Raw genomic sequence first — 19,303 nt, forward strand, 5'->3', positions numbered from 1 at the left:
CTGCACTCTATACACAGGGCTGTATATGATATACTCCTGACCACTGCACTCTGTACCCTGGGCTGTATACGATATACTCCTGACCACTGCACTCTATACACAGGGCTGTATATGATATACCCCTGACCACTGCACTCTAGGCCCATTATTCACAGTTAACTCAAAAAACGAATGACCTGTAAAGGGTCAGCTATGGATTATTTTTGAATACCGAAATTTGTCATTGCAGCAACACACATTTTTTTTATTCATCACATTTTTTATTATAATCGTATTTTAACAAGATTGCAGTGAAAAACAAACAAACAAAAAAAAAAAACAGGAAATAGTAAAGTTAGAAATCCGATTGGTCAGAAAAATTACTTGTCTGGAATGTGGAGGCGGAGTCATTATTCATTTGTGTACAATACACAACATGTTACATTATTATAGGCTAGGAAGTGACGTCATCCTGCATAACACACCCAGGAAGTGGCGTCATCCCGCAGAGCACACCTGGGAAATGACGTCATCCCGCACAGCACATCCGGAAGTAAAGCGTATACACCCGGGAAGGAGCAGGCAGGGAGCGCTTGGCGTGGTATGGAGCTTGTACATCGGGAAATGTTTATCTGTCTGCAGAACACAGGAGAGATATCGAAACCCTAATTCATGATCACCTGGAAATGATGTAAAGGAGAAAGTCCATCCAAACTGTGAGATTGGTCAGAGACTGATTGGTATCATTCTGGGCATTGCCAGACCAGGCCTTGGTTACAAAGTGATGGGAGATGCTATCAGAGATGTATATCAGGGTGTGCTTCTTCCCCACATGAGAGCTGTGATGTCCAGCAATGTTCATAGACACTAACACAGCTCGAGGGTTGTGTGGGACCCCTGATGTACAGGAAGACAGGACTTCAGTGAGGAACAATTCCCTCACTCAGATCAGGAAGGTTCATTCTCCCCCCGTGTGAGATCTCTGGTGCCTATAAAGATTGGACTTCACTGAAAAACATTTTTCGCACTCTGGACAGGAGTACGGCTTCTTCCCAGTGTGGGATTTCTGATGGCTGTAAAGATTGGACTTCAATGAAAAACATTTCCCGCACTCAGCACAGGGATACGGCTTCTCTCCCGTGTGCAACCTCTGATGTTGGGAAAGATAGGATTTATCTGAAAAACATTTCCAGCACTCAGGACAGGAGTACGGCTTTTCCCCTGTGTGGGACCTCTGGTGTCTGACAAGATCTGATTTTTGTACAAAACATTTCCTGCACTCAGGACAGGAATACGGCTTCTCCCCCGTGTGAGACCTCTGATGTGCGAAAAGATCTGATTTTTGTACAAAATGTTTCCCGCACTCAGGACAGGAATACGGCTTCTCCCCCGTGTGAGATTTCTGATGTCTGTAAAGAATGGACTTCTGTGAAAAACATTTCCCGCACTCAGGACAGGAATACGGCTTCTCCCCCGTGTGCAATCTCTGATGTTGGCAAAGGTTGGACTTATCTGAAAAGCATTTCCCACACTCAAGACAGGCATATGGCTTTTCCCCTGTGTGGGACCTCTGATGTCTGACCAAATCTGAATTTTGTACAAAACATTTTCCACAATTAGTACAGCAATACGGCTTCTCCCCCGTGTGAGACATCTGATGCGAGACCAGGTCTGATTTTTGTACAAAACATTTCCCGCACTCAGGACAGCAATATGGCTTTTCTCCAATGTGCAATCTCTGATGTGTGTAAAGATTGGACTTCTGTGAAAAACATTTTCCGCACTCAGAACAGGAATACGGCTTCTCTCCCGTGTGAGATCTTTTATGCACATTAAGTTTGGAAAGAAAATGAAAACATTTCCCGCACTCAGCACAGGAAAACCTCTTATCAGTCTGAGGTTCCTCAGGATAAGAGGAATACGATGGTCCGGCACCGTCCCTCACAGTCTGAGGTTCCTCAGGATAAGAGGAATACGATGGTCCGGCACCGTCCCTCACAGTCTGAGGTTCCTCAGGATAAGAGGAATACGATGGTCCATCTACACTGTGTGGTGCCGGATGGACATTTGAGGTAGTCGGGTTTTCTCCTGGACTATACTGTGTGATGTCCTCATCTTCTACTTTACAGTCTGGAGACAAAGTGAGACAATCCTCTGAGGTTTTCCTCATCTCCCGTCCATCTACTAAAATAGAAATACAAAGATTATTACTAGACATGAGCAGATTGGTTCCCCTAAACCAGGACTCCGCCCACATCAGGCAGTTTTGTCTCTGAGGATCTTACAATTCCCCCCTCAAGGTAACTAGTAAATGGGTCCTCTGATCTCCTACCAGTTCATTTCTTTATTCATGGACCTTAGTCAGAGAGTGAGGAAACAACGAGAACTGTCTTTTATAGGAGTGACAGTGATGAGGGGATTATAGGACGAGTGTCCCCACCCCCTCTATCACTCATTGCCATCTTCCCAACACAAGAAGTCCTGCACTTCCTTATTTAGTCCATGATTTAGTCATGAATAACAGCGGGGCTGAGCCCCACCAGAGGTCAGAGAGTGAGGATGGAGGACAACAACCAAGATGAAGACTGGACTGATCCTGAAGACCACCATCATTGGGTTATTGACTCTTCCCTCATTATCACTTTCTGTTTAAGGTTCCAAAGTTGGAGGATGTTATCACATTATTATCACCATGTAAAAGTCTGTGCTCCAATCACATCATCAGATATAAAATGTCCAGCTGGTAGGAAATGGGTGTAACAAAAGAGAATACATATTATGTGTATATATAGCAGTGGATGGAGGGGAGAGAGCAGATGTCAGGAGTATGTAATGTACAACATAGAGTATATAGTGCAGGGGTCAGGAGTATGTAATGTACAACATAGAGTATATAGTGCAGGGATCAGGAGTATGTAATGTAGAACATAGAGTATATAGTGCAGGGGTCAGGAGTATGTAATGTACAACATAGAGTATATAGTGCAGGGGTCAGGAGTATGTAATGTACAACATAGAGTATATAGTGCAGGGATCAGGAGTATGTAATGTACAACATAGAGTATATAGTGCAGGGATCAGGAGTATGTAATGTACAATATAGAGTACATAGTGCAGGGGTCAGGAATATGTAATTGTGATAGACTCACCCGGGACAGAGGCTTTTGGAGAGGACTGAATGCTAGCGTTGTGCCTACTGATTATGGGCCTTGGATTTTAAGGGAACAATACTCTTAGTGAGGTGTATGCCTGGGGACCCTTGAAGTAATGTTACTTTGGATTCAAGTCCATGTCTCCCCAAGACACACAGACTCTGGGAACCTCTTATAGGGCCTATATGCCATATTATAAATAGTGACTGCTTCACACTGTTGGGACTCATGTCAGATGCTGATGTCATCAACTCCAGCCACCTGCCTGTCTGTCGTCTGCTATAATGTGTTTATTGTAAATAAGTCTAGTTTGGGCTATAAGGGTCTTTCACCCATTGTTATCTGTGCTAATTAACTCAGCTATTGTGTGAAGGAGTTCTGTGTTGATATTTCTGATAATGTGTATTGTAGTTAGAGAGCTAGAAGACGTCAAGGCTGCCCTGAAAGGTCATATCTCTGAGTCACCTAGGCTGGTTAAATGACTAGTTAATTAGCTCATGTTAATTTATGTTTCTGGTTACAGTTGTATTGTCAGAGTAACATGATCAGGAGGGGGGAACCTCTTCCTCCAGTGTATATAAGACTGTATTTGTGTTCTAATAAACAGTTCTAATTCTGGTGTACTCCAAAACTGGTGTTGTCTGGTCCATGGGGTTGCTATAGCCAGATCCACTGGTCTCGTGTTCCAGGACTTGGGAAGCAGCTTATTGGCGGAAATATCCAACAGGGTGCCCAGAGTCTGTCACAGTAATGTACAACATAGATTATATAGTGCGGGGGTCAGGAGTATGTACCATAAAATAAACCGATCAGCCATAACATCATGTGTCTGCAGCACAGAGAAGGAAGATTATCTAAGAGTGACCAGGGTATTACAGGCTGATATCACCCAGTCCCCGCCCTATTCTGGACCAATCAGTGAGCAGTATGGGTGGAGGAATGTATTTAGTGTTAATGACCCACCTGTACTGATCTCTGTAGGAGTGTCCTCCTCTATAAATGTCCCCGTTATTCCATCCTCCTCCATAGACTGTTGATCATCCCTCACATACCTCTCTTCTTCTTCTGATTTAACCTCAACTTTAGGATCTCTCAGGTTTCCACTCTGAACATAGAATACAAATTAGATCAATGATAACAATGCGGATAATGTACAGATCCTAATGATACTATCAGTGATTGTTCCTCATCTACCTGATGATGGTGAGGGATGGTGTGATCTTCCTGTGTGGAATCCCGGGAATACAGAGGACGGGGACATCTCTCTGGTGGGTTCCTGGTATTAGGTGGCTCCATCATATCCTTGTGTCCTTCTGAAAACTCCTCCATCACTCCATACTCCTCATCCTCCTCTTTATACTCTTCTTTAATATCAATATTATCATCCCCAAGGTTTCCACTCTGAATATATAATAAAACATTAATTGTAACAAACTTGCTTGTGTATAAATCATAACTACCAATAATTGACAATCATCTACCTGATGATGGTGGGGGATGGTGTGACCTTCCTGTGTGGAATCCCGGGAATACAGAGGACGGGGACATCTCTCTGGTGGGTTCCTATTACTGGATCCATCTGTAGGAAACACACACACTGACTGAATACATTGTTTCTATGTATTTATCAGATGATGGGGGATCTAGGTGGAGCCTCCGTACTGCTCTCTCCTTTACAATAAAGTCTCCTCTTACCCGGTGATGTGAGGGGCGGCTGATTGTCCATCATGACGTCCTTGTAGAGATTCTTATGTCCTTCTAAATACTCCCACTCCTCCATGGAGAAATAGACAGTGACATCCTGACACCTTATAGGAACCTGACACACACAATGATACAGTCACCATCCAGACACATCCCTTGTCTGTTACTGGATAATGTCCCAGAATTCCCAGCACCGCTCACCTCTCCTGTCAGCTGATGGACCATCATGGTGGTCAGTTCCAGGATCTTCTGCTCCTTGTTCTTCTCAGATATGGGAGAAGGAGGGGGAGGCACCATGGTGAGGTTCCGGGTCCTGCTCCATCCTCCTGAGATTGGCTCCCCACTAGACTTCTTCACTACAACATAATTCTACAGATCAGGAGAAAGATAAACCGATATCAATCATCTGACATCATGTAAATGTCTACAATAAATACATGGTCTACTGACCAGACTAGACAAGAGTGATTGATGTCATGTGACCTCCCAGAATCCTCCTCACCTCTCCGGTCAGCAGGTAGATGATCTCCAGGGTGAGGTTTAGTATCTTCTCAGTCATGTGACTCCGGTCCTCCTCCATCCTCATTGGTCATGTGATCTATACAGGTTTCCTGTAGACCAATAATTGATGAGAGAGAATGATGAGGACTGTACTGGCTGTACAATATTAGGATGGGGGTGTATGGGGGGGGGGTAATACGAGGGTTTCTATCAGGGAAGAACCATCCCTAAGTGGGAATACACACAGAGGAACATTCATTTTGGTGTTTTGTGATCTAGGAGCCTCTTACTTGGCTTGATGGATCACAAACTCCTTCTACGTAAAGTCAATTTTGCTAGTTTTGATCTTCCGACAAAGAAAGACAAATATAATTCCCTTTATGTCTAAATACCCCCCCCCCCCCCCCCCCACTAATAAAAGTCATATAAGCCATTAAAAGCCACTAATAAAATGAAGAGAATGTTCCGGCCCTGTAAGTGGGGAAATGTTCTGACCCTGAAGGGGTTAATCTAGGTTCCCACACTATATATGTGTGTATATCATCATCTGCTGGAGATAAAAGACATCACAGTGACTATGGAGGAAGAGGACGGACATGACGGGGGGGTTACTGGGTGTAAATAGAAAATAAGATCTTATTACCTCCTCTGCTACAACTTCCAGTAATGTCTCCTCTCTACTTCCTCCCAACTCACCTCTTACCCAGAACTTCCTGTCTGTACCCGACATCACTTCCTGTCTCTATGGTAGAAGTGAGAATATCACCATCTTGTGGAGCTCAGAGGAACTGCAGCCCAAGACACGTCTTGTAGTGTGACCACAGCTGTGTGTGTCTATGTATATCCTTATAGATGCCAATTGTGTCCCATGATGTCTTAGTCCCGGGCAGTGTCCCAAGAATCACATGGAAATGTGTTTGTGTCCAGGCAATGGTGGACCAATCAGTGTCCAGGATGGGTCTGTAAGTGGCCAATGACCAAGCAGTGATCAGCAGTTGGCAGGTATCAGAGAACGCTCAGGCAGAGGCTTTCCTACTCTCAGGATCCATCAGGACGCTGCGCACAGTGTGTGGAATGGGCTCCGCTCTGGATGCGCCCCCTGTGGGGTGTCCGGTGATGAGTGCCTGGCTTCTCCAACCCTTCCAGATCTATACAAGTTATGGCTTCTCACGGTGTATCCCGGTCCCTGAGAGGTGATAGTGTCCGGAGTAGTGGAGCGGAGGGCATTGTGTTTGTGGGGGGTTGAATGAGAGTCATCAGGGGTCCTGTGTGTGGTGCAAGAAGGGGGGACTGGGGGTGCTGTGTGGTGTCCTGGTGGAAGGGTGAGGGTGGCCTTTTTTATGTTCCTTCACTTAGCCGGGGTAGTGCTCTCAAATACCTATCTGCCTTGTGCACCTAAAATTATACTGCTAGCCATCCACTCCTAGGAGCAAATACCCCCATGTATCCTCTTAAATTCCCCCATTCCCTAATTACACCCCATGTCACCATCCTCACCCTACTCTTCACCCTCTACTACCGCCTTTCATTGCCCTATCTCCTCTCTTCATCTCTATGTTCCCGGGTTTACCGACTTATCCCCCTCTTCACCACCCTATCCCCATTTTCCCCTCTTTACCACCCCACCCCCATCTTCCCCTCTCTTCGCCACCCCATCCCCATTTTGCCACCTCTTCGACACCCCATCCCCATCTTCCCCCCTCTTCGCCATATTCAGTACATTGTCATCCTCTTAATCTTCCCTCTCTTCCCCACTTCACTTCTGTATCTCCATCTTATCCCCCCGTTCCCATCCTCACTCCCCTTTTCCTCCTCTTCATCGCCCCTTCCTTCCCCTCTTCACTGCCCTGCCCCTCTTCACCCCCACATCTTCCTCTTAACTCCCTCCCCCCCACCCCCCCATTCTTCACTCCTCCATTATCCTTCCTTCTTTTTTACCCCCCATTCTCCTCTTTACCTTCCCATGCCCGCATCACCTCAATGTCCCCCTCTTCACTCTCCTGGCCCCCTTTCCAATCCCCCCTCTTTACCCCATCCCACTCTTCACCAACTTGCCCCCCCCTTTGCCTCTCCATGCCCGCATCACCCCAATGTCCCCCTCTTCACTCTCCTGGCCCTCTTTCCAATCCCCCTTCTTTACCCCATCCCACTCTTCACCAACTTGCCCCCCTCTTTACCTTCCCATGCCCGCATCACCCAATGTCCCCCTCTTCACTCTCCTGGCCCCCTTTCCATTTTCCAATCCCCCTCTTCACCCCATCCCACTCTTCACCAACTTGCCCCCCCCCTCTTCACCTCCCCATGCCCACATCACCCCAATGTCCCCCTCTTCACTCTCCTGGCCCCCTTTCCAATCCCCCTTCTTTACCCCCATCCCACTCTTCACCAACTTGCCCCCCCTTTGCCTCTCCATGCCCGCATCACCCCAATGTCCCACTCTTCACTCTCCTGGCCCCCTTTCCATTTTCCAACCCCCCTCTTCATCTCATCCCACTATTCACCAACTTGCCCCCCCCTCTTCACCTCCCCATTCGCGAATCACCCCAATGTTCCCCTCTTCACTCTACTGGCCCCCTTTTCATTTCCCAATCCCCTCTTCACCCCCATCCCACTCTTCACCAACTTGCCCCCTCTTCACCTCCCCATGCCCGCATCACCCCAATGTCCCACTCTTCACTCTACTGGCCCCCTCTCCATTTCCCCGCTTCACCTCACCATCCCCCCTTTCCTCTCTTTTCTGTCCCCCTCTCCGCCTTCCCTTCCCCTACTCACCCCCTTTTCCCACTTCTCACCCCCATCCCTCTAAAAAATCCCATATCCCCCATTTTTACCCTCTCTTCCCCTCCACCATCTTCATCTCCCCATCCTTCTATTCCCCTTTTAACACCCTCCCCCATCTCCTTTATCACCCCTATGTCCTCCTTTTCATCCTTCTGCATCTCCACCTCCTCTTCCTTCACATCACCTCCTCATCACTGCTAACCCTCTTTTTACCCTGCTTTTCAGTGTTACAACTCGAGGTGAGGAGGTAACCTATTGCCTCCCAGCCGCTTATCAACCACCCTCTGAAAAGTGATCCACCACGGATAGATTTTGAGGGGGGGGGGGCGCAAAGACTGCTAAATGTGTAAAAGAGCCCTATAATTTGTAACTAGATACCCAGATCCAAAAATCATTTGAATGATGACCAAGACCTTCTTGTCTGTGTGTCTGTCCTTATTATGATAAATCTTCCTCTATATACAGTATGTTACATTTTATTGTACAATAGGCTATCGATAGGCGTCTTGTAGAACCACCCATTTTAAATGAATGCCCCGCCCATAACTAAAGTGCATTCTTCACCTATGATGGCTTGCAGGACACACAGCAAAAAAAAGGGGTGTCCATGGAAATGTTTTTGAAATGTTGACTATATAGATGGGGTCATCTCCACTCCCACCAAGGAGGAGAGAAATATATTACTGCCTAGTCCAGCCTTTCTCAGCCAAGGTTCCTCCAAAGGGTTCTAGGGGTTCCCTGAGCAATAGACAATTTCTGTCTCTCAGTAACAACTAACATCAATGATCTGTAAGGGGAGCAGTCTTCCCACTGATGACAATGGGAGAGGGTCCTTTTCCCATTGGTCACCAATGTAAGGAACCACTACACTGACCACTGATATAAGGGGGTCCTTCTCCCATTGGTCACCAATGTAAGATACAACTACACTGACCACTGATATAAGGGGGTCCTTCTCCCAATGGTCACCAATGTAAGGGACCACTACACTGATCACTGATATAAGGGGTCCTTCTCCCATTGGTCACCAATGTAAGAGACCACTACACTGACCACTGATATAAGGGGGTCCTTCTCCCAATGGTCACCAATGTAAGGGACCACTACACTGACCACTGATATAAGGGGGTCCTTCTCCCAATGGTCACCAATGTAAGGGACCACTACACTGACCACCGATATAAGGGGTCCTTCTCCCATTGGTCACCAATGTAAGAGACCACTACACTGACCACTGATATAAGGGGGTCCTTCTCCCATTGGTCACCAATGTAAGAGACCACTACACTGACCACTGATATAAGGGGGTCCTTCTCCCATCGGTCACCAATTTAAGGGACCACTACACTGACCACTGATATAAGGGGGTCCTTCTCCCATTGGTCACCAATGTAAGGAACCACTACACTGACCACTGATATAAGGGGGTCCTTCTCCCATTGGTCACCAATGTAAGGAACCACTACACTGACCACTGATATAAGGGGATCCTTCTCCCATTGGTCACCAATGTAAGGAACCACTACACTGACCACTGATATAAGGGGATCCTTCTCCCATTGGTCACCAATGTAAGGAACCACTACACTGACCACTGATATAAGGGGATCCTTCTCCCATTGGTCACCAATGTAAGGAACCACTACACTGACCACTGATATAAGGGGGTCCTTCTCCTATTAGTCACCAATGTAAGGGACCATTACACTGACCACTGATATAAGGGGGTCCTTTTCCCATTGGTCACCAATGTAAGGAACCACTACACTGACCACTGATATAAGGGGGTCCTTCTCCCATTGGTCACCAATGTAAGGGACCACTACACTGACCACTGATATAAGGGGGTCCTTCTCCTATTAGTCACCAATGTAAGGGACCACTACACTGACCACTGATATAAGGGGGTCCTTCTCCCAATGGTCACCAATGTAAGGGACCACTACACTGACCACTGATATAAGGGGTCCTTCTCCCATTGGTCACCAATGTAAGAGACAACTACACTGACCACTGATATAAGGGGGTCCTTCTCCCAATGGTCACCAATGTAAGGGACCACTACACTGACCACCAATATAAGGGGTCCTTCTCCCATTGGTCACCAATGTAAGAGACCACTACACTGACCACTGATATAAGGGGGTCCTTCTCCCATCGGTCACCAATTTAAGGGACCACTACACTGACCACTAATATAAGGAGGTCCTTCTCCTATTAGTCACCAATGTAAGGGACCACTACACTGACCACTGATATAAGGAGGTCTATCTCCCATTGGTCACCAATGTAAGGGACCACTACACTGACCACTGATATAAGGGGGTCTTTCCCCCATTGTTCACCAATGTAAGGGACCACTACACTGACCACTGATATAAGGGGGTCTTTCCCCCATTGTTCACCAATGTAAGGGACCACTACACTGAACACAGGCTCAGACAGAATTTAGCTTGTTTATGGGTTCAGCGAATGGTAGAAGTAAATGGGTGTTCGGCTGAGTTGAACCTCCTAATACAGCATTGCCTTCACTGAGAAAATATGGCAACTTCCCGCTCAGGCTGGTTGTTTAGGGGGGCAGTAACTGCAGGGCCAATTCCCCCTAAAGAAAAGTCCATACTAGATTTTAAGAGGAGGAAAAAGTGTGGTGTACTTCCCAAAGATCCATAGCAGACCATCAATCACAACATGCCTACTGATTGGGCAATGAAGGGTGGGAGGTGGGGAGCGAGTATAGCCTCTTCCTGAACCATACAAGACCACAAGTCCTTACCATGGGGAGAGTATCTTGCCAAGTCCATTCCCTCCTGGTTGGAAAGTTGAACAAGTCTATAGGACCCCACAGGCTGGAAAGCCTGAGATAAAAAAAAAAAAAAAAGATCTCAGGCTTTCCAGTCGAACACACAGGGGTGTTTACAACTGCCAGGGCCGGAAGTGACGTCATAACGTTGTGCCAGGCCTCTGAGAGTCATAGAGGTGACCGGGGACCACCTGGTCCTCTGTCAGCTCTATAGTAAACTTCTGTCGTCCGCAGAAGTGATCGAGTGGCTAATTAGCCATTCAGATCACATTTGCCTTTCTCAGAATTGCTGGCTGAAAAGATAGATACCGTGATCATGCCTGTAGGTGCCCCCACCATCCCGGTATAACCGCTGAAACCCAAGGATGTCCACTTACGTACCTTTGGCGGCAAGCGGTTAACTCATATTCTTTGATGTCTAAACTCATAAGTGTATGAGGATGATCTCAGTGATTTGTAGTAAACCGCGCCCGACAAAGGAAATTAAGGGGGCTACTTGTAGAAAATTTGTTGAACAAATGTGACAAGCATTCACCCAGCAGTGACAAATTCTGGCCATGTTTTGATTTCCTATGACTGCCAGCTCCATCTAGTGGCCAAAATGGGGTATAATCCCACAGTGCCAGATTATTGCCACTAGATGAAGCTGATGATCCGATACTTGTCCTGATTGGACGAATGTGTGTCAGATTAACTATTTGTTTTCTTTTTCATAATGGACCTCTAAGTCTCCATACCACAAAATGTACTCAGCCAATGAGAGATAATGACTTCATTTTTACTTTAAAAGGCCTAGAGGACTGCCTTTTAAGTGGTGGGGTTAACGTGTTTTGTCCTGGAAGACGACTTGAGAAAACAGACCTCTTGCAAGAGTTTACACCACAAAATGTACTCAGCCAATGAGAGGTAATGACTCCATTTTTATTTTAAAAGGCCTAGAGGGCTGCCTTTTAAGTGGTGGGGTTAACGTGTTTTGTCCTGGAAGACGACTTGAGAAAACAGACCTCTTGCAAGAGTTTACACCACAAAATGTACTCAGCCAATGAGAGGTAATGACTCCATTTTTATTTTAAAAGCTACAGAGAGCCGCCTTTTAAGTGGGGGGGGGTTAACGTGTTTCGTCCTGGAGGACGACTTGATTAAATAGACCTCTTGCAAGAGAATAATAGACCTCTAAGTCTCCATACCACAAAATGTACTCAGCCAATGAGAGGTAATGACTCCATTTTTATTTTAAAAGGCCTAGAGGACCGCCTTTTAAGTGGTGGGGTTAACGTGTTTCGTCCTGGAAGATGACTTGAGAAAACAGACCTCTTGCAAGAGTTTACACCACAAAATGTACTCGGCCAATGAGAGGTAATGACTCAATTTTTATTTTTCTCCTGCTATCAATGGCCAACACGGTACAACACATCATCCATGTCTTCATCCACTCACTAATACACCTCGAGGGTTGTGTGGGACCCCTGATGTACAGGAAGACGATTTCTTCACTCTGGCTTCTCCTTCATGTGCAATCTCTGATGCTTGTAAAGAGTGGATGCCCTCGAGAAACATTTTCTGCACTCGGGACAGAAATATGGCTTCTCCCCTGTGTGAGTTCTCTGATGTAGGGTAAGATCGTACTTATGGACAAAACTTTTCTCGCACACAGAACAGGAATACGGCTTATCACCCGCGTGAAATCTCTGATGTTTCAATAGGGAGGATTTATTAAGAAAAACATTCTCACACTCAGAACAGGAATAGGTCTTCCTATCCAAGTGCAAAAGCTCATGTCTATAAAGATGAGACTTCTCTGAAAAACATTTCCCACACTCAAAACAGGAATACAGATTATCCTCCGTGTGCAATCTCTTATGTCTTTTAAAACTGGACTTATCTGAATAGCATTTCCCGCACTCAGGACAGCAATGCGGCTTCTCCCCCGTGTGCACTCTCTGATGTGAGTAATAACTGGACTTATCTGAAAAACATTTTCCGCACTCAGGACAGGAATACGGCTTCTCCCCCGTGTGCAATCTGTGATGTCTGTAAAGATTGGAGACCACTGAAAAACATTTCCCGCACTCATTACAGGAATACGGCTTCTCTCCCGTGTGAGATCTCTGATGTATGTTAAGATAGGATTTATTTGGAAAACATTTCCCGCACTCATTGCAGGAAAACGGCTTCTCCCCCGTGTGAGATCTCTGATGTACGGTAAGATGCCACTTCTGTATAAAACATTTCCCGCACTCAGGACAGGGAAACTTCGTATCTGTTGGAAGGACAACACTGTCCCTCACAGTCTGAGGTTCCTCAGGATAAGAGGAATACGATGGTCCGGCACCGTCCCGCACAGTCTGAGGTTCCTCAGGATAAGAGGAATACGATGGTCCGGCACCGTCCCTCACAGTCTGAGGTTCCTCAGGATAAGAGGAATACGATGGTCCGGCACCGTCCCGCACAGTCTGAGGTTCCTCAGGATAAGAGGAATACGATGGTCCATCTACACTGTGTGGTGCCGGATGGACATTTGAGGTAGTCGGGTTTTCTCCTGGACTATACTGTGTGATGTCCTCATCTTCTACTTTACAGTCTGGAGACAAAGTGAGACAATCCTCTGAGGTTTTCCTCATCTCTCGTCCATCTACTAAAATAGAAATACAAAGATTATTACTAGACATGAGCAGATTGGTTCCCCTAAACCAGGACTCCGCCCACATCAGGCAGCTTTGTCTCTGAGGATCTTACATTTCCCCCCTCAAGGTAACTAGTAAATGGATCCTCTGATCTCCTACCAGATCATTTCTTTATTCATGGACCTTAGTCAGAGAGTGAGGAAACAACGAGAACTGTCTTTTATAGGAGTGACAGTGATGAGGGGATTATAGGATGAGTGTCCCCTCCCCCTCTATCACTCATTGCCATCTTCCCAACACAAGAAGTCCTGCACTTCCTTATTTAGTCCATGATTTAGTCATGAATAACAGCGGGGCTGAGCCCCACCAGAGGTCAGAGAGTGAGGATGGGGGGAGAACAACCAAGATGAAGACTGGACTGATCCTGAAGACCACCATCATTGGGTTATTGACTCCTCCCTCATTATCACTTTCTGTTTAAGGTTCCAAAGTTGGAGGATGTTATCACATTATTATCACCATGTAAAAGTCTGTGCTCCAATCACATCATCAGATATAAAATGTCCAGCTGGTAGGAAATGGGTGTAACAAAAGAGAATACATATTATGTGTATATATAGCAGTGGGTGGAGGGGAGAGAGCAGAAGTCAGGAGTATGTAATGTACAACATAGAGAATATAGTGCAGGGGTCAGGACTCATAATATTGGTATTCAGTGATCAGTGGTGGATAAAATGTTTACTGTAGACAAGTTGCAGAGGTCCCACACCACTGCCTCCCATCTCCTGAGACTTGTGGTGGATAAACCCACTATAATCTTGTGCTAATAAGCGTCCTTTCAGCATAATGGTATAACACATCTTTAAATAACCCACGTCTCCCCCTCTTCCCCAGTGAACAGACATAGTCACCTCTCTGATGCTGTTAGCTCCATCGCTAAAATCAACTGCCCTGCCGGGCAGAGACTCTCGGCTTGTATTCACACACACAAAGGAAATCACAAACAGGAAGCCCTGCCTCCAACAGCCAATCGCCTCCTACACAGGATATGACCTCACCGGATATGACCAAATAAGGATATGACAACACAGGATGTGACAACACAGGATGTGACAACACAGGATGTGACAACACAGGATGTGACAACACAGGATGTGACAACACAGGATATGACAACACAGGATGTGACAACACAGGATGTGACAACACAGGATGTGACAACACAGGATATGACAACACAGGATGTGACAACACAGGATGTGACAACACAGGATATGACAACACAGGATGTGACAACACAGGATATGACAACACAGGATATGACAACACAGGATGTGACAACACAGGATGTGACAACACAGGATATGACAACACAGGATGTGACAACACAGGATATGACAACACAGGATGTGACAACACAGGATATGACAACACAGGATGTGACAACACAGGATATGACAACACAGGATGTGACAACACAGGATATGACAACACAGGATGTGACAACACAGGATGTGACAACACAGGATATGACAACACAGGATGTGACAACACAGGATGTGACAACACAGGATGTGACAACACAGGATGTGACAACACAGGATGTGAATGTCAACACAGCAAAAATGAATTTATACAACAACAAATGGACAATGACTACCATTCCTGCTGATGAGAGAATATCTGCAGGTGTACTTCATGGCACCCCAAAATATGTTGATCAGGCATACAGGGGTGACACGAGCGCACATCCGCTAAACCGAAAATGTGTTTGCAGAGCGAACACATCCCCCCCGGACGAACGTCTGTGCATCGCACAGGGGCCCTTTTGCGTCATACATATCCCCACTCCAAAAACACCTCTCTCCAACCTCAGGTACTACCTATCGGATCTCAACCAGCGTCAGTCTGCCCCAGTCAGCTCTTTAGAGCGGGTTGCTGGAGAGCGAACACCGGGAGACACTGTGACAATACATATTAAAATACATCTTCATAAAATTTCCACTACAGACTGCACTCAGTGACTTGGGTCTGAGACTATACAGACATATCCCTCCACCCGTCACAGCCAGCAAATAACAGAGCAAGTAACCCCGGGAGAATTCTTCTGTCTGGGATCTTGCTAGACCCGGGTATGGGGAAAAGGAGACCCAAGGTACATACCCCGGGTGCCTAGGTCAAGCAAACCCTATGGTTTGCTTGACCTAATCAACATTTTGCTGCCAGCTGAACCCCAGAATCTCCATAAATCCAGTCTAGATACATAAATTATGTCTGCAGCACAGAGAAGGAAGATTATCCGAGAGAAATACAGGAATACAGGACGGGGAACACAGCTCAGGAAAGTGACCAGGGGATTACAGGCTGATATCACCCAGTCCCCACCCTACTCTGGACCAATCAGTGAGCAGTATGGGGGGAGGAATGTATTTAGTGTTAATGACCCACCTGTGCTGATCTCTGTAGGAGTGTCCTCCTCTATAAATGTCCTCGTTATTCCATCCTCCTCCATAGACTGCTGATCATCCCTCACATACCTCTCTTCTTCTTCTGATTTAACCTCAACTTTTAAATCTATCAGATTTTCACCCTAAACCAAGAGAATGATAGATTATAACATCTTGTATAGAATTCATTCATCATCTCCATAAGACACTTTTTTGTTCTAGATGTTCCTTCCCACCAACCTTGTAATGATAAGGCATGGTGTGACCTTCCTGTGTGGAATCCCAAGAATACAGAGGACGGGGACATCTCTCTGGTGGGTTCCTGTATCTGGATGACTCCACCGTGGTGTCCTGGTACAGATCTTTGTGTTCTTTAGCAAACTCTGACTCCTCCATCACCCCATCCTCATCATCCTCCTCTTTTATCTCTTCTTTCACCTCAACTTTACAAACTCTCAGGTTTCCACTCTGATTATAGAATAAAAATGACATCAATGGTAACAATGCAGATAATGTACAGATCCTAATGATACTATCAGTGATTGTTCCTCATCTACCTGATGATGGTGAGGGATGGTGTGACCTTCCTGTGTGGAATCCCGGGAATACAGAGGACGGGGACATCTCTCTGGTGGGTTCCCATTACTGGATCCATCTGTAGGAAACACACACACTGACTGAATACATTGTTTCTATGTGTTTATCAGATGATGGGGGATCTAGGTGGATCCTCCGTACTGCTCTCTCCTTTACAATAAAGTCTCCTCTTACCCGGTGATGTGAGGGGCGGCTGATTGTCCATCATGACGTCCTTGTAGAGATCCTTGTGTCCTTCTAAATACTCCCACTCCTCCATGGAGAAATAGACAGTGACATCCTGACACCTTATAGGAACCTGACACACACAATGATACAGTCACCATCCAGACACATCCCTTGTCTGTTACTGGATAATGTCCCAGAATTCCCAGAATCCTCCTCACCTCTCCTGTCAGCAGCTCCATCATCTTCTTGGTGACTTCTAGAATCTTCTCCATGTTGTGTCTCTCAGGTTTTAGGGAGTCACATGGAGGCTCTGTGATGGTCATATGATCACCTGACTTCACAAGAGGAAATCTCTGTATTGGAGAACCAATAGGAATATCATGTTAGATCCCAGAATCCTCCTCACCTCTCCGGTCAGGTCTGTGTTTTATTAATAGAGATAAGAGTGATGTCATGTGACCTCCCAGAATCCTCCTCACCTCTCGGGTCAGGTCTGTGTTTTATTAATAGAGATAAGAGTGATGTCATGTGACCTCCCAGAATCCTCCTCACCTCTCCGGTCAGGTCTGTGTTTTATTAATAGAAATAAGAGCGATGTCATGTGATCTCCCAGAATCCTCCTCACCTCTCCGGTCAGGTCTGTGTTTTATTAATAGAGATAAGAGTGATGTCATGTGACCTCCCAGAATCCTCCTCACCTCTCCGGTCAGGTCTGTGTTTTATTAATAGAGATAAGAGTGATGTCATGTGACCTCCCAGAATCCTCCTCACCTCTCCGGTCAGGTCTGTGTTTTATGAATAGAGATAAGAGTGATGTCATGTGACCTCCCAGAATCCTCCTCACCTCTCCGGTCAGGTCTGTGTTTTATTAATAGAGATAAGAGTGATGTCATGTGACCTCCCAGAATCCTCCTCACCTCTCCGGTCAGGTCTGTGTTTTATTAATAGAGATAAGAGTGATGTCATGTGACCTCCCAGAATCCTCCTCACCTCTCCGGTCAGGTCTGTGTTTTATTAATAGAGATAAGAGTGATGTCATGTGACCTCCCAGAATCCTCCTCACCTCTCCGGTCAGCAGGTAGATGATCTCCAGGGTGAGGTTTAGTATCCTCTCAGTCATGTGACACTGGTCCTCCTCCATCCTCATTGGTCATGTGATCTATACAGGTTTCCTGTAGACCAATAATTGATAAGACAGAATGATCTGGACTGTACTGGTTGTATAATATTAGGATGGGGGTGTATGGGGGGGGGTAATATAAGGGTTTCTATCAGGGAAGAACCATCCCCACTGGGATTACATACAGAGGAACATTCCTTTGGGCGTTTTTTGTGATTACTTTTGGCTTGATGGATCACAAACTCCTATTTCTACATAAAGTCTGTTTTGCTAGTTTTTGATCCTCCGACAAATACGATTCCCTTTATGTCTAAATAAATCCCCATCCCCCACACCATATAAAAGTCATATAAGTCATTAAAAGCCACTGATAAAATGAAAAAAATGAAGAGAATGTTCCGGCCCCATAAGTGGGGGAATGTTCTGTCCCTGAAGGGGTTAATCTAGGTTTCCACACTATATATGTGAGTATCATCATCTGCTGGAGATAAAAGACGTCACAGTGACTATGGAGGAAGAGGACGGAACATGACGGGGGGTTACTGGGTGTAAATAAGATCTTATTACCTCCTCTGCTGCCAATTTCAGCAACGTCACCTTTGTACTTCGTACCTCAAGAACTTCCTGTCTGTAGCTGACATCACTTCCTGTCTTCCATTGAGACTTCCTGTCTCTATGGTAGATGTGAGAAGATCACCATCTTGTGGAGCTCAGAGGAACTGCAGCCCGAGAAACGTCTGGTAGTGTGAACACGGCCTTGTGCTGTGTGTATATGTACTGTATATCCTTACAGATGGGTAGTTGCCAATTGTCTCAGACTTTGCCAGGACAGTCACTCTTTTCATCTATTTTTTCTGCGATGTCTAAGTCCCGAGAATCACAGCATCACACAAAATATGTAAATGTAGTCCACTCCTAGGAGCAAATACCCCCATATATCCTCTTCAATTCCCCTCATCCCCTAATTACACCCCATGTCACCATCCTCACCCCACTCTTCTATCCCCCTTCATTGCCCCGCCCCCTCTTCATCACTACATTCCTCTCTTTACCACCTCATTCCTCTCTCTACCCACTCCCCCCTTCTAATTCCCCTCTTTACTGCACTGTCCCCCTCTTCACCCCCTCTTCGCCATATTCGCTGCACTCTCTCTCTTCATATCACCGCCCCCCTTTTCACCTCCCTATCCAGTGTTGCCAACGGTCAGTATTTCTACTGGCAGGCAGCAAAAAATGGGCACTTTTCTCCTGCCAATAAATGCCAGTGAAAGCAAAAGGTTGCCAGTAAAAAATATGACCGTGACGCTTGGCCGAGGCCATCCCAGTTCCTACGGTGTGTTCAGACTGTGCCGGCAGCGTGTCACGTGAAGTCATGGTGCAAGGGAACGGAGCAGCCAGAGCCTCATGTACAGGTCTGCAGGACGGGAGGA

General features: G+C 46.1%; 1 protein-coding gene across 1 annotated transcript in view; it reads right to left on the bottom strand.

Moving 5' to 3' along the window:
- Positions 1 to 238: 238 nt before the first annotated feature.
- Positions 239 to 19,303, bottom strand: part of LOC141106815 (uncharacterized) — a 46,694-nt gene continuing 27,629 nt past the window's right edge. The window contains 3 exon segments of the mRNA XM_073597743.1: positions 239 to 2,158; positions 5,037 to 5,204; positions 12,411 to 13,646. Of these exon segments, the coding sequence (XP_073453844.1) occupies positions 938 to 2,158; positions 5,037 to 5,204; positions 12,411 to 13,646 (2,625 nt within the window). The 3' untranslated portion in view covers positions 239 to 937.

The sequence above is a fragment of the Aquarana catesbeiana genome, linkage group LG08, assembly GCF_042186555.1.
Source record: "Aquarana catesbeiana isolate 2022-GZ linkage group LG08, ASM4218655v1, whole genome shotgun sequence".
Taxonomy (NCBI): Eukaryota; Metazoa; Chordata; class Amphibia; order Anura; family Ranidae; genus Aquarana; species Aquarana catesbeiana.